At 29.0% G+C, this 27,016-nt stretch overlaps 2 protein-coding genes across 2 annotated transcripts in view; one reads left to right on the top strand and one right to left on the bottom strand.

The window, feature by feature from the left end:
- Positions 1–27,016, top strand: part of LOC113365698 (signal-induced proliferation-associated 1-like protein 1) — a 123,286-nt gene that overhangs the window by 19,143 nt on the left and 77,127 nt on the right.
- The window catches only part of LOC113367783 (neprilysin-2-like), a 31,705-nt gene continuing 5,468 nt past the window's right edge, over positions 780–27,016 (bottom strand). Inside the window, exons 2-9 of the mRNA XM_026609363.1 lie at positions 10,174–10,316; positions 8,584–8,727; positions 7,928–8,034; positions 7,705–7,846; positions 6,367–6,578; positions 5,823–5,999; positions 2,148–2,365; positions 780–942 (exon numbers count right to left, since the gene is read on the bottom strand). Of these exons, the coding sequence (XP_026465148.1) occupies positions 780–942; positions 2,148–2,365; positions 5,823–5,999; positions 6,367–6,578; positions 7,705–7,846; positions 7,928–8,034; positions 8,584–8,727; positions 10,174–10,316 (1,306 nt within the window). The remainder of the gene's footprint in view (positions 943–2,147; positions 2,366–5,822; positions 6,000–6,366; positions 6,579–7,704; positions 7,847–7,927; positions 8,035–8,583; positions 8,728–10,173; positions 10,317–27,016) is intronic.

Here is a 27,016-nt window from a genome sequence, read left to right as displayed (position 1 = left end):
TCGCCACACACTCCCTGCCCAGTGTTGATCTCACAGTTTAAAAAAAAAAATACAGGGAAACACGTTTATAAATTTATTAACTATAAAAAATATTTCGATAACAAAAATATACATGACATGTCCGATTGTTTTTTACAAAACAAAACCAGCCTGCTTGATATCGCCACAAATTTTTGCAAACTTTGACGAATTTATAAAGCTAAACGAGTTGTCGTAGGTCCGTAATAATTTAGTACGATCAAGAAGCCTCTGGTATCTACCGCTAAAAAAATAATCATAAAAATCGTCGAAATTTTTTTTTTAAACTTTATTACAAGAAAACGGCCCGGCCGATCTCTACCAAAAACTAATCAGCACGATTCCAAACCAATATCTATCGAACGGTTTTTGAATTTTTAAAATCGATTCAGAATTGCGAGTTAAAACGTGAACGAAAAATTTTTCACTTTTCTGCGATTTACAAAGAAACGGCTTGGCTGATCGTCGCACAAAACTCAGAAACGCTAGTCCTCATCGCGATACATCGAATGGCTTTTAAATTTGAAATCGGTCCAGCCGTTTTCGAGAAAACGTCGATTTTCGGCAAAAAATCTGTTCACACACACACACACATACTTTTTCCAAATGTTGGTCTCATTCGATTCAGAATGTCTTCAAACGTCGAGAAAACATAAAATTAGCGAATCGGATTTTTTGATGAAAACATAAACTTCTCCTTCGGGAAGTTAATTAGGATTAATACATGTGTAAAAGGAGTGTTTTGTGAATATCATTTCTATTTACCTTCCGCTAGTCAGATCGACACACTCCTTCCATCTGGATTCCTGTTCGGTTCTACCACTAAGGGCTGTTGCATATTGTAATTGTCTCTTACGAAGGTCGTCGGTCAAAAAGAATATGCTAAAGGCAGTCACTCTCCAAAGTGCATAATTGGCCTGGACCCTAAAAATCATATTTTTTTTTAAGAAAATTATTTATTTCTTTATTTAATCAACTTTTTTTTCTTTTCTTTTTCTTTAATTCTATTTCTTTACTTCTAATTCTAATTAATTTTAACTCAACATCTCAAATTCTAACTCAAGACATTATTTACTTCAAATACTTCTTCTATTAATTCGTTTTACATTATCTTAAGGGGCACAACTAGTGTAATCGCCTAAAAAAATGTGATTTTTGGGAATTTATATTAAAAAAAAAAAAATACTTTATCAATCATTTCAAAATTTCACGAATATATTTATACACCTAAGTCTGTTTTTACACGGTCTTTTTGTACACGGTTTTGATATAACACGGTTTGAAAATTGAATATTTTTAATTTTTTTACACGATTTTATTCCATTTAGCACGATTTGAAATTTTATGTACTTAAATTTTTTTGTCAAATTTAATTTTTGCGATGTATGTTCATATCACAAAAAAGTATTTATGAAAGAAAAAAGTCTGAAACCATCGATAGTATCGATAGTTTGCAAACACTAGCATAAAGATTTAAGTAAATTCCCCTTTAGTGCGTACAAACAATTTTTACTGGTCAAAGCAAATGTGAATAGCACTAATTTAGGGGAATTATTATTAAAATAAACATGAATTCTTGTTCTTGAAAATTCTTGTTTTTCACTAATTTTAATAGGTTTTAGAGAGTAGGACAAATCACCCATTTTTGTATAAGTTCAATGTCTTTTTTTACACGGCTTCTTCTGGAACCAATCTCCGTGTAAAAACAGACTTATTTTTAGGTGTACATGTTTTAAGAATACATAGTAAAATTTTTGAAGAAAAAAATTAAATATTTTTTAAGGTATCGTCGATCTCCAACGGCGCGACAAAACTTGACAAAATGACGGAGTTTTTTTAAAAAAAGTCGAATTTTACCCAAAATTTTGATCGTTTTTGGACTGCCAAAATTCGATTTTTGATCCGATCAAAAAATCGATAGTTCATTTTACGGAGAACTATAAAAAGACTCAAAAACTATTTGAAATATCGATTTAAAATTTTGGTATGTCATTTTTAAAAGTATAATCTATCGAAATATGGAAAAATTGAAAATTCAATTTTTTGAAAATTTCACACTAGTTGTGCCCCTTAAATACTTTAGATATTAGTCAAGATTTGGGTGAGATTAAATTCTAATCCACCCTTACCTCTTTGGTGTTTCCTTCAACAATTTCTCGAGTTTGGTAAGATAACTTGGCACATTGACAACGACGACTTCATTTTCTGTGACTTTTAGGCCTTCCGGTAAAAGGACATTGATGTAGTCCAACCATTGCACCAGAGGAAACTTCTCTTGCAATTCGGCGATTGTGTGAGGATTGTACAGGACTGTTGCGTTGCGCCTCTTTTCGGTCGGCAGAGAAATCTATTTAGTAAAAAATAATGTAAATTAGTGGTGTATGGTATCGTGCCTTAAGGCAAATTGCTGGAACTTCCCGTACCGTAATGAAATTTTCGAGAAATTTTAAACGTTTTCAAATATATTATTACAAATACTAATGTAAATTTCATTATTTTTACTATCTTGTTATATCTGAGCAAATCAAATGTAAATCATAAATCATAAATCAATTTATCTCCAGAACATTAACAATCGTCATTCCATTTCAGTTTTATACATTTTCGAATAGATAATTATAATCACTATATATTTTATCGTTCATAAAATATACATATAGTGAGGATCTTATCGCTCAAAGCACTTGAGAAAGTTTACATTAGCAAGAGGTGCTGAAAAAATCCGTCTGAGGATATATTCTTACTGCATTTGAAATATATACATTTTCAAACCAAATTGTAAATTTAAAATTCATATTTGTAGTATAAAACTTTGTATATTTTTGAAAATAATGAATTTTTTTTTCGGAAAATTGTAATAAAAAAAATATTTTTAAAAACTAGTGCTGTATGGCATCGTGCCTTAAGGCAAATTTCTGGAACTTCCCGTACCGTAATAAAATATTCGAGAAATTTTAAACGTTTTCAAATATATTATTACAAATACTGTAACTTTCATTATTTTTACTATCTTATTGTTATATCTGAGCGAATCAAATGTAAATCATAAATCAATTTATCTCCAGAACATTAACAATCGTCATTTCATTTCGAATTCAATATTAATAAAAAAATAGTTGCCTAATTTGCACAAAATTGAAAAAGTTCTCCCGTACAGTCACAGTCTAAACGCATTTGCAAATAATTCTGTGCGACATTTTCACTTATACTGTGTTTAGCTTGGCGGCATTTTCACATTTTTCAATAGTTTTCACAAAATTGGAAAAGTGCTCCAGAACATAAACAGTCTAAACGCACTTGAATAAACATTTGTACCAGAGTGGCGCTTAGACTGTGCTTAACTTAGGTAATTTTTTGAATTTTTAATCCAAAAATTACAAAAATATTTTATGGAAAATAAAAAAGAGATGTATTAATTTTTTATCCCCAAAAGCAATTGTTTTGTCAATACAAGCAGAAAGTTTTTTAGATCATTCAAATCGGACGCTTAGTTCACTCAAAAACTGCCATTTTTGCACATTTAGCTCTCTATCTTCGAGATGGCTGGGCCTGCCTTTGCCAAAAACTAATCACTTCTTCTCTCAATCATTACAAATTACAAACGAATAATTTTTAAATCGGATGCTCCGTTCTCTCAAAAACTCGATTTCTATTTTCTGCACTCTTTGCTCCGTATCTCCGAAACGGCAGGACCTGCCTTTGCCAAAAACTAATCAGCACATCTCTCTATCAATAGGAATCTAATGTTTCCTGAACCATTTAAATCGGTTGATCCATGCGCCCGAAAACGTGACCGAAAAATTGTATCCATACATACATACATACACACACACATCCATTTTTTCTGAGGTATGCCAAAATGTTCAGAAACCTTCAAAACGTCGATAAATAAGAAAATTTTCATTTTCGATTTTCTATTACTAACATTACTATAACTACCCTACGGGAAGTTAAAAAAGAACCAATAAAGTGATATAATAAGTAACAATTGCCTGGTTTAACAATAAATGAATATAATGTGATGTTTACTGTTTATTTTATACTATTTATACATTTTTTTGCATATTTGAAAAGCATATTTTATAACTTTTTTCCTAATATTTAAACTCAATTTGAGAAATGTTTATATTTTATTGATTATTATTACATTTTCGACTATAAATTGCCATGTTTTCAAATAATTCAATTGAGTAAATTCCTTATTGAATACTTCATATTTTTCTGCAATAAATCAGCACGTGTCTTTGCAGAAGACTCAATTGTGTATATTTATTATTACAAATAATGCATTCATCGAGATGAATTCAATTGTGAATTTGCTTGTGACGTTTGAGAATTCTTTTTTTTGAGAATGTCTTATTACAAACATTGCATCGATGAGGGCGCAATCCTTTGTGAAGGTTCATGTGTGCTTTCAGATTACCAAATTGTGTGAATGTCTTATTACAAACATCGCATTGATGAGGGCGTATTCCTTTGTGAAGGTTCATGTGTGTTTTCAGATTACTTGATTGTGTAAATGTCTTGTTGCATATACCGCATTCATACGGGCGCTCACCAATGTGAACGATCATGTGTTTATTCAGACTACTTAGTTGTATAAATGTTTTATTGCACATATTACAAACATGGGGGCGCTCACCAATATGAATGCTCATGTGTGTTTTCAGATTACTTGATTGTGTGAATGTTTTATTGCACATATTACAAACGTAGGGACGCTCACCAACGTGAATAATCATGTGCTTATTCAGATTACTTCTTTGGGTGAATGTCTTGTGGCATATACTGCATTCATGGGGGCGTTTTCCACTATGCAAAAGCATGTGAGTTTTCAGGTAACCTTTTTGTTTGATAGTCTTATGACAGATTTCGCATTTTAAAGGACGTTCTTTGCTATTACTAGGCTTGTGATCGACCATATGCTCTTTTAATTGATCAGATTCTGCAAATGATTGATCACAAATGTCACATTCATAAGCTGAAGTCTCGACTAACTCGTGTTTGACTTCTTCTTCCATAGTCACTTCAGAGTTCATGAAATTTTCTAAACAGGTATCATCATCCTCAGAACACGATTCAGATTTAACAATATCATCAGAAACATCAATATCATCCTGAATTTCGTGTTTAATGTCTTCTTCTGAATATTCTGGTGGTTCAATTTTAATTGCCGAATCATTCATTGACATAATTGTTTCTTCTGACATTTTTAAATACTTTAACTGCTTATACTCATTCACGAAATAATTGAAATAATTCCAAAATAGGCGTGGGCTAAATAATAACCTACTTTCTAGTTTAATCAACAATCCTTTTCAATACTGCAAGTAATAATACAAAAATGCAAGTCCATAAATGATTTCAACTTAAATTAAATTTATTATTTGACATTTGGAGCATAGAGTATACTTACAGAAAGATGAGACGCTTCTCATATCACTTACACGTTTAACAATGGCGCGCATTTTCAAATTCATTATGTTTCTTTAAGTCTAAACTATTTTATTAAATAATATTACTATTATTAATTTTACAAACGTTTCGAGACTAGGTTTGTCTCATCATTGGTGTATTATAATTTGAAATTTTAAGACGATTTACATACAATTTCCAGCAGCAGAAAAACAGAATTAAATACAAAAAATATAAACCAATAGAAAGTATACACATATAACAACCCTACGGGAAGTTAATAAATTTTATGAATATTAAATTAGTAGATTTAATAGCTTTCAGATTTATAATTTCTTTCCATGTCTTTCAATATTCAGTATTCAGAAAATCTATTTTTTTTTACTCACATTGGCAAGATTCATTTCGAATTGGAGCGACTCCTTCAATTCCTTCTCGGCCCTGTCTCTGGGAGCACCCAGCATGACTGCTAAATCCGTCATATATTCATAGTAGGCTATCACGATGCGATCCGAAAATCCTTTTACCAGATATTCACGACTTAGTCCTAGGATCGCTTGGTCCAACTGAAAGGATAAAAGATACATAAATATAGTTATCACACCTATGAAAAAGATAGAATAATCAGTATATAATTCTAAACTTATTGAAATTTAGCTCATGTTCAACTTCCCAGGCAGTAGTGGGAATATTCACTTAAATCAGTATTTTAATAGGTTAAACAAATATTCTAAATAAGTCCACCAAGATTAAATTTAAATCCAAAATTAAATCCTATGTCTATGAAGATTTAAATTAGATTAAATTTAATAAAATATAAATTAGCTGCCTGTATTAAGCTCTGTATCTTTTGAACAGGGACTATCCGAACCACAGAGTTTTTTATTTTTGTTCTAAACCAAACAATTTTACGTCGATCATCATTCCACTTACATCTATAACTCTTTTGGTAGAATTCTTAAAATCCGTAGAAATCGAGAAATCGATAAAGTAATCCATGGAGTATCCATTCTGCCTGAACTGCTTCACACTTTTATCCCAGGACCATTTGGATTCATCCCAAGAAGGCCCATCCAAAACTGGCCAACCTCCTAGACGTTTGTGAGCCTCCAAAAGTGGAGTGTAACCTCTTTTCTCGATTAGAGCTAAAAAAATAAATAAAACATAATTAAATAATATATATATACTAGCAAACCCGACGAACTGCGTTTCGCCTCCAGATGGTTTCGTGAAAAAAAAGAAGAAATTTTTTGTTTGTTTTATATTTGAAAAGAAAAAAAATGATTTTATTACACAACAGTAATGAATTTATTTCGATTACAAAAATGAAGTGTTTTTTAGTTGAACTTGTCTAAGTAAATGAAAGTGAATCCGCAAATTATCCGTTTCATTTAAGTGCTCTTTGGTAAACCACATTTTTTGTTTTTTGGTCTGACGTTAACACAAACAAAGCGGATGGTTTTCCAACTCGTGAACAGGCAACGTATAACTGCCCATGTGAAAAACAATGATTTTCTAAATAATCTATTTGAAATTCATCCCGCAAACACTAAGCGATTGGCCTTGCGACTTGTTATTGCGAACGCAAGGCGAACTGGAAATTGCAATCGTTTGAAGTCAAACGGAAGACCAGTCAGAATCATTGGTATGTCACCAAATCGCCAGCAATTTTTGATTGAATGGTGAAATTCAGTGCGTGTACATCATTATTCTTTGCGGCAAGAATTGCTCGTTGACTTAACCAAGCATAATTCTGATAATTCTCACTAATGTCATTACTCGAATTTTTAATTACGGTGCGTGAAGTTCCAGCAGCTTGCATTAAGGCACGATGCCATGCACAACTAATTTTCTTAGCTATAAACCTTGCGGAGCCCAAGACCTTTCCAACGAATGCAAAATTGTCGAAATCGGTTTGTGCGTTCTGGAGTTATTTCGTCAGAAAGGAAAACCCGACTTATTTATATATATATATATATAAGATAATTTTAAACTGGTTTGGTACTTATAATTTTAATTCTGTTTAATTTTATTTTGTTACTTTATTTTATTACTCTTTTTGTATTTTAGCTAAATGATGAGCTAGTATAATAGCTCGAAACGTATTAAAGAAAATTTTATACTTATGTTCTGTTTTTATTTTTCGACTTGTGGCTGAAAAACCTTATCACAATATGTTTCAAAGTCAAAATAACAATATCAATATTTAAATATATACATATATATATATATATATATATATATATATATTGTATATATTTTATAACTTACATTTATTCATGCAACTTTTGTACAAATCTTTGGCAACCGTAAATGGCTCCGGTTCGTTTTCTCTGTCAATAGGAGATTCCACGATGCCTCTAAGTTGCAACTGCAACTTGTCACCGATTACTGAGAATGTATTCACCGATACCTACAATAAAAAACAAACCATTAATTATAATTAATTATAATAATTATTATTATAATGATAAATAAATTATAAATCCTTTACCTTGTCGTCTGGTATAACAGTGTCTTTCAAAAATGAACCGCAAGCGAATCTGTAGAAGTCGTCGCACGGTTCGATGTTTCTGTCCATGGCTTGGATAATACGATTTGCTAAAAGAAATAAAAATAATATATAGTATAAAATATTGTAAAAAAATAATAATATATAGTATAAAACATTGGATCACATTTATCAAAATTTTCTCAAATGATTCAGAATCGTCTTGAAACCGGCTGACAATAAAACAAAACTAGCAATTCGGATTTTCTGGTTAAACAAACTTATCCTTCGAGAAGTATTATATAACACAAATTAACTTTTGTTGGCTACAAACTTCAGGCAATCTACAAATTAACATAATTAACTCATAATATAGTACCAAAGAAATATTCTCTTAATTATCTTTTAACTAACTGGTGAAATAAAAAATAAATATGTACATATTTTTGACTTAACTTACTGACAGTAATAGGAACAAGTGCTATTTTAAATTTTCACATTTAACTTCCCGAAGGAGAAATTTATGTATTCATCAAAGAATTCGATTCGCTGATTTTATGTTTTCTCGACGATTCAAGCCATTCTGAATCGAATGAGACCAACATTTGGAAAAAGTATGTGTGTGTGTGCGTGTGCAAATATAGTTTATTATAATTTACCTGCTTTGATGCAACCAGGTGTCATGCAAACGTCCGGAGTTTCGTCGTATTTGGTTTTGGTGGAGCATAAAGTTTTTTCCTTTAAATTTCCTTCTGGAGGAAATCCGTCGCCGACGGACGCCGCTGCCATTGGCATTGGCTCACCTGAAAGGGGTAAAAGATAATTATTTATATATATATATACTAGATGACCAGACAGACGTTGTCCTGTACCCATGTCTACAATTTTTTAATATGATATACTAATATTTACCGTTTACCTAAAAATAATAATTATTGTTTTTTAAATTACTCTTCACGCCAAAATGCATATACATTTTACAATAGGAGAGATGTTAAATGTAGAATTGCTTTAAATAAAATGATGAGTCTCAATGCCCACACTATTTTGGAAATTGAAGTCTTTTAAACGGTATAACATAATTATAACACTGATACTTCATCTTGGATTAAATTAATTTAATTTTTTATTATTTAAGATATCCAAAATTGCATCTTAACTTCTCCTAATCGATATCGTAAGGGCCGAATTGTATGTATTCATCTTTACTTTCTCATTTGTTGATATAAGTGAAATTTTTACGAATTTCAAAAATATTGTGGAAAGGTTAGTACAGGATGCAAAATTAATTATATATTGGAAAGAAAACTATATTGAAAATTTAATATCCGAATCTTGTGTCGGCGCCCCCTAAGGCGTGCCCTTGTATTTTTGTATTGCATTTGCTTGTATTTTTCGCATGCATCGCAATAAAGGTAGGACCGGCCCTGATTAATACTTAATTTCATATTTTTAGTGAATTTATTTGTCATATCCTGTTTCTATGTGTATCGTTCAATCTGCCATACAGATACTGTATTTTATATTATTCTAATTTCTGGCACATCTCAGCTGCTTTTCGGTAATAATAATGTAGACATTATTTCATTTTTCTTATTCATAATCATAAATTTATTATACATATTCTAATATTGTCTAGGTTCATAAGTAAATTGAAATTTTTGGCAGATGATGGTTTTCATTTGTTTTCAATGCAAACAATGACATGTCGTTTTTTATAACTTTTTCCATTTATTTCTACAATATTGCACATACATTCCAGTACTTTATAATCACATACATCCTAGAAAATTTCCTTAACAACTTCAGAAAGATTTATCAAAATCTGAATGATCGTTTAGGAAGAGTGTACAGTGAGTGCTTGTAATTTAATATGAACTTTATATAATAGCAATAAACTTAAATTTGTATGAAAACATTTGTATGAGAAAAGGGAAAGTGCTGGTTTTAGGGTATTCCCGGCAATTATTCGATTTTTTCTAGCCGTAAGAACCATCCTTGGACTTGAACGAACATTTTAAAAAAATAATTGTCCAAAGTGGTCCAGGCGTTGTTGAGTTATGCGCTTGCCAACACATTTTGCGATTCATTATTATATATAAGATTAAATCTTAAAAATTTTCTTTGACAAACTCCAAAAAGATTTACCAAAATCTGAATAACCGTTTAGGAGAAGTATCAAATCATACACCCGTTCAGAAGAAATTTATATATAAGACATGTATGTATGAATTGTTTAATTAAATTACCAGCAGGTGCGTGTCTTGTCTTTCCATCTAGCAGGATGACGCAGAGCGACGTGACCAGGGCTAGTACCGCCAACACGCCGCAAGCTGTCGTTAGCGTCAGCACGCGCTCCAGGCCGGTTCTTCTTCGCCACCATGACGGATTACTAAAAAAAAGAAAAGATTATTATTAATATTAATATTATAGAGCGGCACTTTCTTAATGAACCGATAATAAAATATCATTAAACTAGTTGGTTTGGTATTGGGGCAAGGCCTTGAGGCAAGTTACATGAACTTCCCGAAATGTGTAAATAATCGACTTAATCAAAAAAAAATGTGTAAATAATATACTTCATTAATCCTACTTTAAAAAAACGATAATAATTTTAGCAAACTTTGACGAATTTTTAAAATTAAACTACTTGTCGTTAGGCCGTAATATTACAGTAAGTTCTATAAGACCATGATGTATATCGCCAAAAAAAAATTCCATGAAAATCGGCTTAAATTTTTTTTCAACAGTTAATTACAAGAAAACGGCTCGGTAGATTTTCACCTAAAATTAATCAGTACCATTCCCAACTAATATCTTTCGAACAGTTTTTGATTTTTTAAAATCGTTCGGTAGGATGAGCTTAAATGTGGATGAAAAGTTTTTTTCAAATTACAAAGAAACGGCTTGGCAGATCGTTGCACAAGACTGACAAACGATAGTCCTCACCGAAATACATCAAATGGCTTTTAAATTTCTAAAATCGGTTCAGGCGTTTTTGAGAAAACGTCGATCAAAAGTCTAATTTTGACAAATGCCAAAAAGACCATACTGATTTTTGCAAACTTTGACGAATTTTTAAAGCTGAACCAGTTGTCGTAGGGCCGTAATATTTTAGTATGATCTAGTCTAGAAAGACTATGGTAATTAGGTCACAAAAAATAATCATAAAAATCGTCGAAATTTTTTTTTTTTAAAAACTTTATTACAAGAAAACGGCCCGGCCGATCTCTACCAAAAACTAATCAGCACGATTCCCAACCAATATCTTTCGAACGGTTTTTGAATTTCAAAATCGATTCAGAATTGCGGGCTAAAACGTAGACGAAAATTTTTTTTCACTTTTCTGCCATTTATAAAGAAACGGCTTGGCCGATCGTCGCACAAAACTGACAAACAATAGTTCTCGTTGAGATACATCGAATGGCTTTTAAATTTTTGAAATCGGTCCAGCCGTTTTCGAGAAACGAAGCGTCCGATTTACGGCAAAAAATTTGTTCACGTACACACACACACACATACTTTTTTCCAAATGTCGGTCTCATTCGATTCAGAATGGCTTGAAACGTCGAGAAAACATAAAATTAGCGAATCGGGTTTTTTGATGAAAACATAAACTTCTCCTTCGGGAAGTTAAAAATTACTAGCTTTGAGAAAACAGGTTAGTCAAATAGTTCACTGGCTCTTCTGCTATAAAGAATGGATCAGAGATATGGTCTATAAGGATGTACGACAAAGAAACATCGACATAATATGATAATTGCTTTGTAACTACTTGAGAAATAAACTGACGAGGCAATTTTGCCGTAACAGAGCAAATAAAATAGCGTTGTCATTGAAAATTATAAAAATGTCTACTTATTTGCAGTGCGATCAGACGTATTTTACATATATGAACAATTAAGGAATAATGTTGTGATAACAGAATTCTAAATGGTGCAATTATCATAACATATTCTTCCTTGCTTGTTTATATGTATAATACTCCTGAACGCATGGCAAATAGATAGACATTTTCATAATTTTCAATATCAAGAACAAGTATAAGAGAGGGTTGCCATGACAACTCTATTTTATGAGCTCTGTTACGGCAGAATTACCCTATTAAATATACAATACAAAAAAAGATGAAGATAAAATGTAAAGAAAACTAGGCGGAATCTTTACTGGGAAAAAATGCCAAGGAAAAAGGCTTCAGGTGATTTAAATAATTGCAAATGATGGACGATTTGAACAAAAAGAGAAAATACAGGTCCAAGCACTGGATGAAAACTAGCTTACTATAGACAAGAAAAAAAAGGCCAAGGGTATATTAAATGGGTTTTCTTCACACCATGAACCTGTCTACTACAAGAGTACCAGTAATAATTATTAAGACTACAAAAATATTACTCCATATCAATATTTATTTAACACTTATACTTGATAAGCATTATTCTTGTTTCCAAATCGTATTGTATTGTTTACGGAACCACAATGATCATAAAAAAGTATTTTTGTTCATTCTGCAACAAAAAATGGATGCTTTGACCTTTTTGCAATTGAAAACGTCTGCGGTGCTAAAAATATTTTTTATGCACAAAATATACTTACATATGTATATATCTACATTCATGTATACAAATGATTTTACATAATAATAATTATGACAATGAGTTTAATCGCTGTCAAAGTTCAGACAATTATTACTGTGTTCCGTCACGCGTGACGTTCGCACGTGACGAGGCAGAAAAATCACCGCAAATCTTCTGTCAAAGCCTCGGAGACTTCTGACAATGGATCAGCTCGAAATTGAGCCCCCAATTAAATAAATCATCATCATTTCTACTAACTCAGTACCGAAAGACACAGGTGTAAAAATTACACTTTATGATAATTATAAAAATACTCAAAAAACATACTTTTTCCAAATTTGATGTCAAACGATTCAGAATGACTTGGAACGTCGAGAAAACATAAAATTTGCAAAAACAAACTTCTACTTTGGGAAGTATGACACACCGTTACATAGTGTTCTTTTATTATTTTTACTATTTAAAACCAGTTACATTTATGTTGCGTTGCAGTTACGCAACTTTTACATGCAAATGCAAACACTTGAATAATTTATTCGTTCGTTCTTCTTTGTTCAACAATATATATTTAAAATTTTCCAAGAAATCAATCTAATCTTCAAAGCAATTTTGAATATATAAATAACGAGTACAAAAACAAAAATGCATAAAAATATACATAAAATTACCATCGTTATCATTATCGTGCTTGCAATTTTGCAATTTTATATTTATAGGCTAAGTTATTTTTAAATATATGCATTTATGTTAAAAATCGTACCATTTGATAAGAGTAATTGTTGCAATTTGCATAAAACAATAATTGAAATTCATAAAACAATTTGAATAAAGCAAAATGATATTGTAATCATACTTTTATTTCAAACAAAACATGTTTGTAAAATAGCCGCTTATCAAAATTTAATATGTAACATTTTGCCTTATTACAAATTAAAAAGGAATTACACTGTTATTGTTATAGTTTTTGGCATAGTTTAAATTCGTAATTAAATGTTATGAATGCAAATGTTAATTTTAATTCATAATTAACTTGAGAAAGTAATATCTCTTGTAAATTCTCTAAAAAGTCGCATTTTCTAATTTTTGAAATTTTTCTCAATTATTTTCAATTTCTAGATGTTTTTCATATTTTTAAAGAAAGTATTGGAAATAAAAACTTTGCCAAAAATTTGAGACAGACAAAAAAATTGATAGCCATGTTAATTTTATCTTTTCTTTCCAACTATTTTTAATTATCGATGAATCTATTTAATTTTTATTTTTTATTCATTTATTTATTTAGTGAATGTAGTGAGTTCCAATGAACGATTGACCTGAATAAAAATGTGAATGAGAAATTTCGTTTTGGTATTCACGACGACGTTTTAGAAACTGTTATTTTGTTTAGTGTATTTGACAAACACAAATAAAACTCAATGCATACATATTGAATTGATTGAACGATGAAAGAATTTATAAATATTTGTACATAAATATATATTTATATAAATATATATATATATATATATATATATTTATATAAATCTTAAGCACAATGTTTAAATAAATTCAAATATATCTATGCAAATATTAAACCGTTAACAAAATTATATGTACTTAACAATTTATTATTAACAAATTTGTAAAATGTCTACGCCAATAAGAAAAAATAGCATCACTAAAGTTGCACGTGGTTGCTACGTAACATGTACGACACAAACAAGAATGTTGTGCTGTGTTACGTTAAGGTTTCGTTTTTGTTGCGTTTTCATATTACTGAGTAAACTTATGGAATATCTTTGACGTTACTAGAAATTTAAATATAATTATTTATAACGTGAATTTTTTTTGCTAGTACTTTTATGGACTTGAACATTAAATTTGTCGAAAGCAGTCATGAAATATTTGTCATGATTTATATTTTATGTAGTAAATTTATGAAACATGTGCGACGTATTTGCTACGTAACGAACAAAAATAAAACTAGTGGTATATGGCATCGAGCCTTAAGGCAAATTGCTTGAACTTCCCGTACCGTAATGAAATATTCGAGAAATTTTAAACGTTTTCAAATATATTATTACAATTTCTGCAACTTTCATTATTTTTGCTATCTTGTTATATCTGAGCAAATCAAATGTAAATTATAAATAAATCAATTTATCCCCAGAACATTAACAATCGTCACTTCATTTCGAATTAAATTAAAAAAAAAACAGTTGCCTAATTTGCACAAAATTGAAAAAGTGCGTATAGTCACAGTCTAAACGCATTTGCAGATAATTCTGTGCGACATTTTTACTTATACTGTGCTTAGCTTGGCGGCATTTTCACATTTTTCAATAGTTTTTCACAAAATTGAAAAACATAAACAGTCTAAACGCACTTGGGTAAACATTTGTACCAGAGTGGCGCTTAGACTGTGCTTAGCCTGAGTAATTTTTTGAAATTTTAATCCGAAATTACAAAAACATTTTTTGAAAAAAAATTAGAAACAAAATTTTTTTTTCAAAAGCAATTATTTTGTTGAAACAAGCAGAAAGTTCTTTGAATCATTTAAATCGGACGCTTTGTTCTCTCAAAAACTGCCATTTTTTAACATTTAGCTCTGTATCTCCGAAACCGCTGGGCCTACCTTTGCCAAAAACTAATAACCACTTTTTCCCCTCATTACGAACTGAATGTTTTTTGGATCATACAAATCGGATGATCCGTTCTCTCAAAAACTCGATTTCTATTTTCTGCACTCTTTGCTTCATATCTCCGTAACGGCTGGACCTGCCTTTGCCAAAAACTAATCAGCACATCTCCCTATTAATAGGAATCGAATGTTTTTTAAACCATTCAAATCGGTTGATCCGTGCGCCCGAAAACGTGGACGAAAAATTGTATCCATACATACACACACACATACACATTTAGTTTCTGAGGTATGCCTTAAAAATGTTCAGAAACTTCCAAAACGTCGCGAGAAATGCAAACATTTTCATATTCGATTTTCAGCCCATTACTATAACTGCCCTACGGGAAATAAAAAATATTGGTAATTGGTTTTTAACCATTGTTTATACTTTTTAATTATTATTAATATACCCATAGAATGGTTTGTCGTATATGTACTAATCAAACTATGTATAAGTGGCATTTTGCCTTAAGACAAGTTACATGAAATTCTCGATAACTCAAAAAACAAGTTTTTGTTTTTTTAATAAAATATGTAATTATATTCATTATAGTGCAAAACACGCGCTTGTATATCCTAAAATATCCGATAAGGATAACAAGTTTTTTCTATCTATTTGTATGAATAACTTATTTTTTGTAACCTTTAACACCTTTAATATAAATACGCCTTGTTTTTGTTATGAATCAATTTTTGTGGTTTCTGTGGGAATTTCGAATATGTAATTTGCGTCAACATTTTGTATTTTACACATAATTATTTAAACTGAAACGAAATCGTTTGAATTTTAATTAAAAGACAACGGATGTTGGATGGAACAGATTGAGTCATGAAAATTTGGGAAAAAACTGTTTTATTAGTAATAATAGTTAGATATAAGGACAAATTGTGATATAATTTAATTATTTAACATCCAATGCGTCAAACTTTAATATATACAGCTTATACAGTAGATACAGCTTTGGTAAGAAAATATGTCTCATCCTCTAGCTAAAAACTAATCGTAACTATGTGATGATTTTATTATTATTGCAACTTCAGTAATAGTGAAAATTTTTTTTTGTGGATGCAAGAGAAATGTATTGATATCTATATTTCTAAACTGATGCCACTACTGCTTGATATCGAGCTGTCCAAGATGGATATCGAATCTGAGACTTCTGATTCAAAGTTCATAGTTCTAATATTTCTAATATTTCTAATTATTGATTATTTCCCAAGTTCTACCTTCCAAAATCGTTCCTTAACCTCTGACCTGCTCGTGTTTCGAAAAAGGCAACAAAGATAATTTTTGCAACATGATTTCATTTTATCAACGAATTCGCAATGAATTTATCGCAAAAGACAAATCGTTCCGTTATTTTCCATTACATACGAAAAATTATCGCAAAATTCATTCTAATGGACAACCGGGAGACAAATTGCCTGATAATTATTTTATTGCTCGTTTATAAATAGATATATAATTTATGTATATATATATATATATATATATATATATATATACTAAAACTGTCAGAAATTGTTGATTAATTAGTGACTGTAGTTGCAATGAACTTTAGTACAAATTTTGAGAGGACACTGCCAGAAGACCTGAAGATGAATTTGAGACAAGGTCAGAGTTTGTATTCGAATTCACGTGTTTTTTAGCCGAATATACATACTATATATCTGTTTTAATAAACCGCCTCAGGAACTTGGTATATCAGATTAATGGCTCTAATTGTAAACTTTTTTATATCGGAGAAACTAGCCAAAACCTGACTAAACGCCTTCATCAACATAAAAATAACTCAAAAAATCCCAAACAATTCAAAACCATGCTAACCGAGCATATTAATAATTTAAACCATAATATAGATTTTCTACCAATAATTTTACATTTTGAAGAAAACGCAATTAAAATAAGATTCGCTGAGGGGTTGTTTTTGCAATTGCATAACGACAGGGTCATAAACAAACGTTTCGACAATACGGCCCTGAAGGAAACAAACACGTGGTTCCTTAATAGCGTGTCAAAATTTCTTAAAAAATGACAAGATCCCATCGCTTTTTAAATTTTCCGTAAAATTTGAACACATGCTAGAAACTGCTTTAAGAAAAATGTGACATTTCTATCTTGAACCCCGAAGAGTAAATACACAGTTTTGACAACTTGTTAAGTTATTCATATTTATTAGTGTGTTTTGCCATTTGTGATGTTAAAAATATATATTTTATCAATGTGCACATACTCATACCATGGATTAATAATGGTTTCATATGCTATTTTAGGATACAAAATTGTAGGTGTTTTATTATTATTATTATTATTATTATTGTTTTTCTATGAAATTTCTTACATATTATTTATTTAGTTTTAATTTTTATAGTTAAATTGATTACCACTGAATGAAGGCTAAGATGCTTATCGAAACGTATGGATTTTAAATAAATTTCTAAAAACTCTCATATTATTTTCATTGATGTAACGTCCGACTTTTTAACTCAAATTATATATGTATATATATATATATATATATATATATATATATATATACATATGTATATAATATACCATGTTGGTCGGGTCAATGCTAAGGCAATTAGTGCAAACGCGTAATTACTAATTATGTGCAAAACATAATTATTTATACGCACAATGTTATTTATAGATAATGAAATGTACACACATAAATATATATTTATGCACCTACAAGGCACATAATCTACATATGTTTATGAATGTAGTTCACTGATAAAAATACCATTAAAAGCAACATAAAGATATATATATATATATATATATATATATATATATAAACATATGACAAACAGGCAATTAGTTGGATTCAAAATGGTAAATTATTTTTGTACTTATATTTGTAAGTTTCAAATTTTGATATGTGTCGTCATTCGAAGGTAAGTCAAACCAGGAGAAACCAAACCGCAAAATTTGACCAATAATTTCTTAACGTAAAAAATTAATATATAACTAGACGGCAATCCAAAAAGTGGCCCTACCTTATCCATATTATATATATTATATTATCAAAATTCACTCCAATGTTGACGCATTTCTTATTGATGCAGAAATGTCTCACAAGAACTATTTTAACTTGGAAACATATTTCTATCTGTATTTCCAATGGGAGACCGAGGTTACTCCTGCTTGATATCAGGCTGAAACTTTCTGGTAAGAAAGCCCATAGCTCTAACCACTATTTCACTGGAAACCCTTGCTCCTTGGGGGCGTCAATTAATCACGATAGGTTTTTAGGGGAAGAGGGAGGTTGGCAAAAAATCACGAAATATCACTTGAAGGTGGGAGGGGTATTGAAAGATATCACGTGTAGCTTATTTACTCAAATTAATTAAAAAAAATCCGAACATTGTCAAAAAAAAATCAGATATTTTACAATTTTTTCTCGTAACTAAAAATACTCGTAATGTTTGGGGGAAAGGGGGGTTAATTTTAAATATCACCATGTATCACCAAGACAAAGGAGGTCCAAAAATCCTTACCACGTGATTAATTGGGCCTAGCAATTTGAAATGACACTTCTGAAATGCCTTGTGTTTTATCCTAACACCAATTTCATGACCGTGAAGGACAAAATGTCTTAATAAAGATAGAAACGTCTACAATAAGTGACTAGGGGGCACTGTCAATTTTTTTAAAAAATTTTTAAAGTTCTCAAAGATCTCATTTTTTTCAAAGTTTAAAAAAAAAAATTAAAGGTTGTTCCAATATTTTAATTTTTGATACGGAAAGTTCCACCAATTTGCCTTAAGACACAATGCCATACACCACTAGTTTTATTATCTTTACACATGCCTGTATTTTTCAAGTGTGCAAAATATAATTTCAAGTTCAAAAAAACTCAATTGATTTTTAATTTAACCTTAAGGTTGCAAAGTAGTCTCGTGGTTAAGTACACTTTAAAATTATGTTAATTTAACAAAACAAATACGATGATGCCGATACTAATTTGTTGCTCCTAATTAACGATATAATTTTGATATTTTCGCTTTTTATTATGCATGTTTACTCGTGATAACAAATTATTTTGACATAATTTGTGTCATAATAACAAATTTTGGATTTTTGCACTTTGAACTAAATAAATCTGCTTGGGGTAAGGTTAAACTAGAATATATAGAATAATCATAAATATAACTTTTCAGCACTCTATTTCTTCCATCTCATAAGAAAATCATGTGACAGACAGACAGACATTATAATTATTTAAATAATTTCATTCTTTTAATAACAACTTTAATTGATATTATCATGGTGACAATTCCAAGCGTCCTTTCCTTGGCAAATTAAACGGTTCATAATTATTCCATTATCGAGTTAAAAATAGCATTTTAAATTGTTACTAATAATAACAATTTATTAACAAACAAGCACATCATGTGTCACAACATATATAATGTCCATTTTGAAACAATTTGGGGATTTACAATTACAAACTGCAAATGAAGAAAGACTTGAGGAATTTACATACAATAGAGTATAAATAAATAGAGGAATAAATGAATAGAGAATAATTTATATATTCGGCACGTTTGACCTGAATAGAATAGAATTTAATTTGACAAAATGCGCAAAAAATACTATTTTTAGTAGTGCGAATTTAAAATGTGATTGTGGTAAATAAAGACATATAATTTTTTTTACAAGATTTACAAGATATTTACAACATCTTAAAAGCACGTTGCTGATTGGCTTATTAGTTGATTTTCTATTTAAATTTTTGAAATAATATATATGTAAAAATTCTCCAAGAAAATACATCAAATAAAATATGAAAATACTGAGCAAAGTCTTTAATTTTCTCGAACGTTTCGACATTTATCTTATGTCAATTTCAAATAAACTAGTATTAAAAAAAATGATATCAAACAATATTTGCAGAATTTTTGTAACATTTTCTGTCAATTTACAATATTTTACGACAATTTGTAGCATTTATGAACAATTTGAAACATTTAGGGATTAAATTTAAATTTTAAACATTTTCGGGTATTTTACAACATTTTTGAATAATTTACTACGATTTCGGACAATCTACAACATATTCAGACAAATTATGATCTTTTTGGACGATTTCAAACACTTACGGTCTATTTATAACATCTAGAGATAACTTACAACATTGTCAGGCAACTTACAATTTTTGGGGCAATTTACAATTTTTTTGGTAATATACAACATTTTCGGACAATTTACAATATTTTCAGACAAATCACAATATTTTCAAATGATTTACACCATTCTTAGACAATTTCAGACAATCTGCAACATTTTCAGAAAATCTGCTGGTTTTTCAGATAATTTACAACATTTTTGGACGAAATTTTCAGACAACTTACAATAATTTCAGATGTTTTACACCATTCTTAGATAATTAACAACTATTTTGGACTATCTAAACATCTTACTTACCATTTGCAACATTTTCAGACAATCTGCAACATTTTCAGACAATCTGCTGCTTTTTCAGATAATTTAAAACATTTTTAACCGATTTGCAAAATGTTCAGACAATTGACAACAATTTCATATAATTTGCCAGATTTTTGAATAACTTACAATATTTTCGAACAATTTACAAGGACTTCAAAAATGTTACAACACATCCGAACAATTTCCAAACTTTCAGGCAAAATATAATTTAAAACGTTTTCGGACAATTTTTAAAATTTACATACAATTTACAACGATTTCGAATAACTTACAACGATTTTAAATAATTTACAACACATTCAAACAATTTCCAAAGTTTCAGACAAAATATAACATTTTCAGTAAATTTACAACGATTTCTTAACAGTTTGCAACATCCCGAAATAATTTGCAACGATTTCAGACAATTTACAATAATTTCAGAAAAATTACAAAATCTTAGGACTGGTTTTGCCTTTAAAAAATTATATATCTATATAATTTTCAAAAAATTTGAAACGCATTCATTAATCGATTAAATGGAATTTGTAATGACTATATAAGTCGAAAGACCAACAAAGACTTGGATTGAATTATGCCATGTTTTCTATAGAAAGTGTATAAAACTTTCAGTTTGGTTGTATTAATAAAATATATACAAACTAATGGGGTTTATTGTTTCTATAATACCTCATTGTATATAGCAATTCAAACAACACATCCTTACACAAAAAGTATTAATTTTTTAGATACTCTAGAAATTATTTATAAAATAACTTACTTAGCAAAACAACGTTTGCCGGGTCAGCTAGTTTTTTATATAAAAATATAAAGAATGAATATTTGCGCATTGAATCCGCGCAAGATCTTCTACATAAAAATAATTCGCCATAAACAAAAGTCGTCTGAATTAACGTCACATCTGACCATATCCCAATAATGCTCTTGTCGTAACGCCCTCTGACCCCTTTTAGATGAACCCAAAAATAGACCTCAAGATAACTTTTATCTTGTCTTATAATACTTTAATTTATAAAAAAAAACTTAAGACTAAGAAATGTATTAAAAATTACATCGGACGAGCAGCAGCAAAATCAGTATTGATGGCCGCGCGAAAATTCAAATTTATGACTTTGTTGTTATTCAAATTAATCGCAACAGTTGAATAATGAATGTAATGAATATGATGAATAACGATCGATTGGTTCGATTGTCATTGCTCGTTTGTGCAAATGGAAATCATTGAAATGGATGCGATTTAAATTGATTGCAACAGTAAGAAGAAATTAATTATTTGCACGGACAAGAAGGACGCCTCTCTTTATGTCGACATAAATAAAATTATAATAGATACACATTTTAAATTAAAGAAAATATATTTTCTACAAAAATATACCAAATTAGTAATGGTTAGAGCTATGGGATTTGAATCCTAAGGGTTCTATACCCTCTTTGGTCAGTCTGATGTCAAGCAGTAATGATATCGGTTTTTATTTAGGAAGAGATTGTAAGTGATTTGTTCTCTGGACATTTCTGCATCAATATGAAAATTCATCAAAGGACAAACATTTGGGTTGCCATCTCCATAATTAGAAAATAAAATCAAATCATCAGAACAGCCTTGAAAATTGAAATACCATAGCTGAAGATATATAATAATAACGATATTATTTCTGGTCATCCTGTTAAATATTTCTCTCCTTATGTCAACATAAATAAAATGCCAATAAATACATTTTGAACAAAGAAAGTTATATTTTCTACATAAATATCCCAAATTAGGCTCTCAACTGGGATTTGAATTATGAGTCTTATATCCTCCCTTGGGCAGCCTGATTTCAAGCAGAAAATAACATCGGTTTTTATTTAGGAAGAGATTGTAAGTGATTTGTTCTCTGGGCATTTCTGCATCAATATGAAAATTCATCAAAAGAAAAACATTTGGCCATCTCCATAATTAGAAAATAAAATCAAATCATCAGAACAGCCTTAAAAATTGAAATACCATAGCTGAAGATATATAATAATAATGGTATTACTTTTCGATCACCCTGTTGAATATTTCTCTCCTTATATCAACATAAATAAAATGCCAATAAATACATTTTGAACAAAGAAAATTATATTTTCTACATAAATATCCCAAATTAGGCTCTCAACTGGGATTTGAATTATGAGTCTTATATCATCCCTTGGGCAGCCTGATATCAAGCAGTAATGATACCGATTTTTACTTAGGAAGAGATTGTAAGTGATTTGTTCTCTGGGCAATGTTGCTTCAATATGAAAATTCATTAAGGGACAACCATTTGAGTTGCCATTTATAAAAACAACATAGTTAAGTAATATCACAATCTTGAACATTGAAATTTCATAGCATAAGATAAAATATAATAGTAGTAACGGTATTTCTTTCTGGTCACCCTATAAGTTATTTCTCTTCAAAGATTTTCGTCGAAAATATTTTTGTAGTATACATAAGTAATGTATTCACAAAGAAATAAATAAAAATTCTTCTACAATATTCAAAGCAAGCAATAACAAAATATAACAGTACTGTTATTAAGTGTTTTCTTGTTGTTCTATCATTTTTTTATTCATGAAACGAAATTTGCATATTTTGAAATTGCTGCTCCTCTCGAAACAGAGATTTCCAACATCGACAAAAATATCTATGAAACATTTTTTTAGAAATCATAACTGACTTGGAGTTGTTATTAAGTTATATTGTACTAACGATATTATAAAAGGCAACCTAATAATTTACCTTGCTAATACATTTATTTATAATTATAATATATCATATTTAAAAGCTGATCATTTTTTATGTGTGACTTAAAAGGGGAGAGGAGTTTCACAAAAAAATCACAAAATATCACATGGTTGATAAGAGTCTAGTATGGTATCATTTTTTACCTGAATTCAAAAAATCCAAAATTTTCAAAAAAAATCTTCATTTTCTCTAGGTACTAACTAGGTACAAACACAACACGAAGACTCAAAAGAAAAATATTTCGTGATTTAATTAGATTGTAATTACTCGTGTCACATTATATTACTTCTTTTAAAGGAAAAATGCAACTGTGTATTTGTCACTATTTATATATCGATGTCATTTTTACATATAATTGCCAAAAGATTTACTTAATGTCTATGTAGGACAGTTGTAAATATATTGTTGAATAAAAAAAAAAATTGCTCTAGGTACTAAAAATGCAAGTGATGAGAAAGGGGGCATAATTTTAAGTATTCCCATGAAATCCTGATCAATTAAAAATTGACCGACGCCCCTTTAGATCTAAATTTTTGAGTTAAAACCCAAAATTACTGCTGCTTGTTATCAGACTTCCCAAGAAAGAAAATGAACCATGAACATAGTGGTTGCAAGGCCAAATCTCTTACGATTAAGTTATAAAATATTTTTATGAATTAATAAAATAATTGAACGTTATTATATAAATAATTGAAATATATACACAATATTAAAGAACTAGGTGTAATTTGATCCGTTATAGAAATGATATAATTAATCTAATCCATGAGATTTTTTTTTAAAGATACGTGGCAAAAATATGTAACTTAAATTTGCTTAATAAATTGTGTTTTTCTTTCATTTTACTATAATAAAGTAGTAAGATAAAATAAGAAAAATCTAATAATAAGTTTATTGAAAAGTGGAGCTTATATGTATATAAAAATAATTATTTGTCCATCAATGATATTAGAAATTAGCATATTGATCTCGGGCCGCCCGTGGGTTCTTGGCCGCATCTTTTTATTATGCCATCATAACATTAATTTATATTATCATAATTATCGAATATGTTAATAAAATTTACGGTTTATGCATACATTGTATATGTTATATATATACATATATATATATATATATACATATATATATATATATATATAAGGTTGTCAAATATCTCCCTTCCGCCTTTTTGTATTATAAACCAATAGAAAAAAGCGGAAGGGAGATATTTGACAACCTAATATATATGAATAAATATATATATATATATATATATATATATTATTATTATTTATTTCTAATAAACATGGAATGACCCTTTCATACGAATTTTTTATTTACTGAAGCCATTTTTTTAAATTAAACATTCACTAATACTTAATAATCAATGTCACTTAATAATTTTTGCAATAAATATTTTTTGGAACTAAAGGGCGCTTATAGTTGAAATTTGTCTTTTTTAATATTTTTTTACAAATTTTATGATTTGCTTTTTTGTCTGGTTTGATTTACTGAATGATGACACATATCAAGTGTCGAAACGTATAAATAGAGAATGAAAATTAATTTAAATTGAATATATGTTTATTATATATATATATATATATATATATATATATATATATATATCCTGCGGTGACAATTTAATCAAACAATGTCATTAATTACAATTAACCACATTAATGACCACGACATCAACATCAACACAGATTTCTAATAATTATTAAATAATTATTATCCATTCAAATTTTCTAATTACACAACAATGACAACAAGGACGAATGCCATTTTTGCGAAAGTTCGATAGGAAATTGCAAAATTTAAAAAAAATTGTAATTATACATACATATACATATATAGATCCTTACATACTAAAAATTGAAATTGTGAACTTGATAAATAGGACGTAAAATAATAAATATAAAATATTTGTATTTATTAATTCATCTTATTAATCAATTTCTTAAATGATTGCATTTTTTATAATATTTTTTTTTTATATTAATTCAATTATTTCTTTATACATTTATCAATTTATTCATAACAATCATGTATTAATTCAACTGCTGATTCATATCTTTATTTTTATTATATATTAATTTATCACTTATTTAATTTTTTATTAATTAATTCATTCATATATTTTTATACGAATAGAAAACGCTTTACTTTATTTTATTTACTTTTTTTACTTTAATTAATTTTTAAAAATTTTAATATCAAAGCTAATAATGAAAAATTAAGAATTATTATATCTGGTTTTATGACTTTTTCACTGTACTGCATGTTGCAAATAATACAGGTATATCGTTAATTTCCAAACAATAATTTTTCTTTCCTCTTTTTTTGTCACACAATTATGAACTTATTTTTATATTCATTCAAAATTAATTATTCTTTGCAAAATCATATCCAATGATGAATACTATACCCACGGGTAAAAAAACATAGTAAAAATGTAATGTGAATTTGAATTGAATTCCAAAAAATAACATTTATATATTTTTGAAATAAATATTCCTCATGCAATTTTATTATATGTAATAATATGAAACAATAATAAAGAGTGACAGCTGTATATAAAATGGTTAAGGTTTTTTTTTTTTTTTTTTTTTTTTTTTTTTTTTTTTTTTTTATTTGGCTTCGCTTACTCTGAGCATTTAGCCACCTACAACATTTATTTACATTCTACACTAATATTTTTATATCATATTCAATTTAGATTCTATCTTCTTATATTACATACTTTCTTTCAACTTATCTTCTTCACTTAAACCCTATTCTTCTTCACAGTTCAACTTATCTTCATTCTTCCCTTTTTATCTTCTTTACTTCTTTTTACTATTTCATTTTTTTTTTTTTTTTTTTCAATTCTAATTCAATTTCTATACATTCTAATACATCAACCATTTTTTTTACATACATCTTACAATTGAAATTCTTATACATTTTTGATATTTTATATTTGGAAGCGCCAGGGATCGAACCAACGATCTCCGGCATGTGAGTCGGACATGCTACCTCTGAGCTAAGTCCGCCACAAGGTTAAGGTTCTTCTTAACCATAGGCAGTAAAATTTTGTAAAGTATTAATTTGGTTTATTTGTTTAAACTTTATATATATATTATATATATATATATATATATGCATGTGTGTATATTTGTGTTTATGTTTATTTATATCCGATTGAGCAACTATAGGAATCGGAACATAAATTAGAAATTTCTCCCAACTGGTTTCTAAAAGCCGCTAATCGTAGAGAAAGGTGTCCCCGAGATCATTACGGCGACAAAGTACAAATATATACACAAATATACATATACATACATATATGTATATATAATATTTATATTAACAGAATTTTTCCAAACTTTATTTCATATCGAATCTATATTTTTTTATTCGACAGCCAACAAGAACTACTCAGAACTAATTATCCCATAAGCAAGGCTATTTTCAATTGAGATCATATTTCATATCTATTAGCTCAAGTAAAAATCTACTTGATATCATACTGCTTGATACCAAGCCAGCCCAATCGATTCTGGATCTAGGAATTACTAGACAAAATATTCTAAACATGGTCACGGATTTATATCTTGAGTTAGCTTATCAAGTGTAGATATTGCATTGTATTTTACACAAATTGTATTCCAACAGATTATTA

This window comes from Ctenocephalides felis, unplaced genomic scaffold (genome assembly GCF_003426905.1).
Source record: "Ctenocephalides felis isolate EL2017-DRISC unplaced genomic scaffold, ASM342690v1 CF-g0.4_SCAFFOLD_01170, whole genome shotgun sequence".
Lineage (NCBI taxonomy): Eukaryota > Metazoa > Arthropoda > Insecta > Siphonaptera > Pulicidae > Ctenocephalides > Ctenocephalides felis.
Note: the sequence above shows the minus strand (reverse complement) of the source record. Positions and strands in the feature narration are given on the sequence as shown.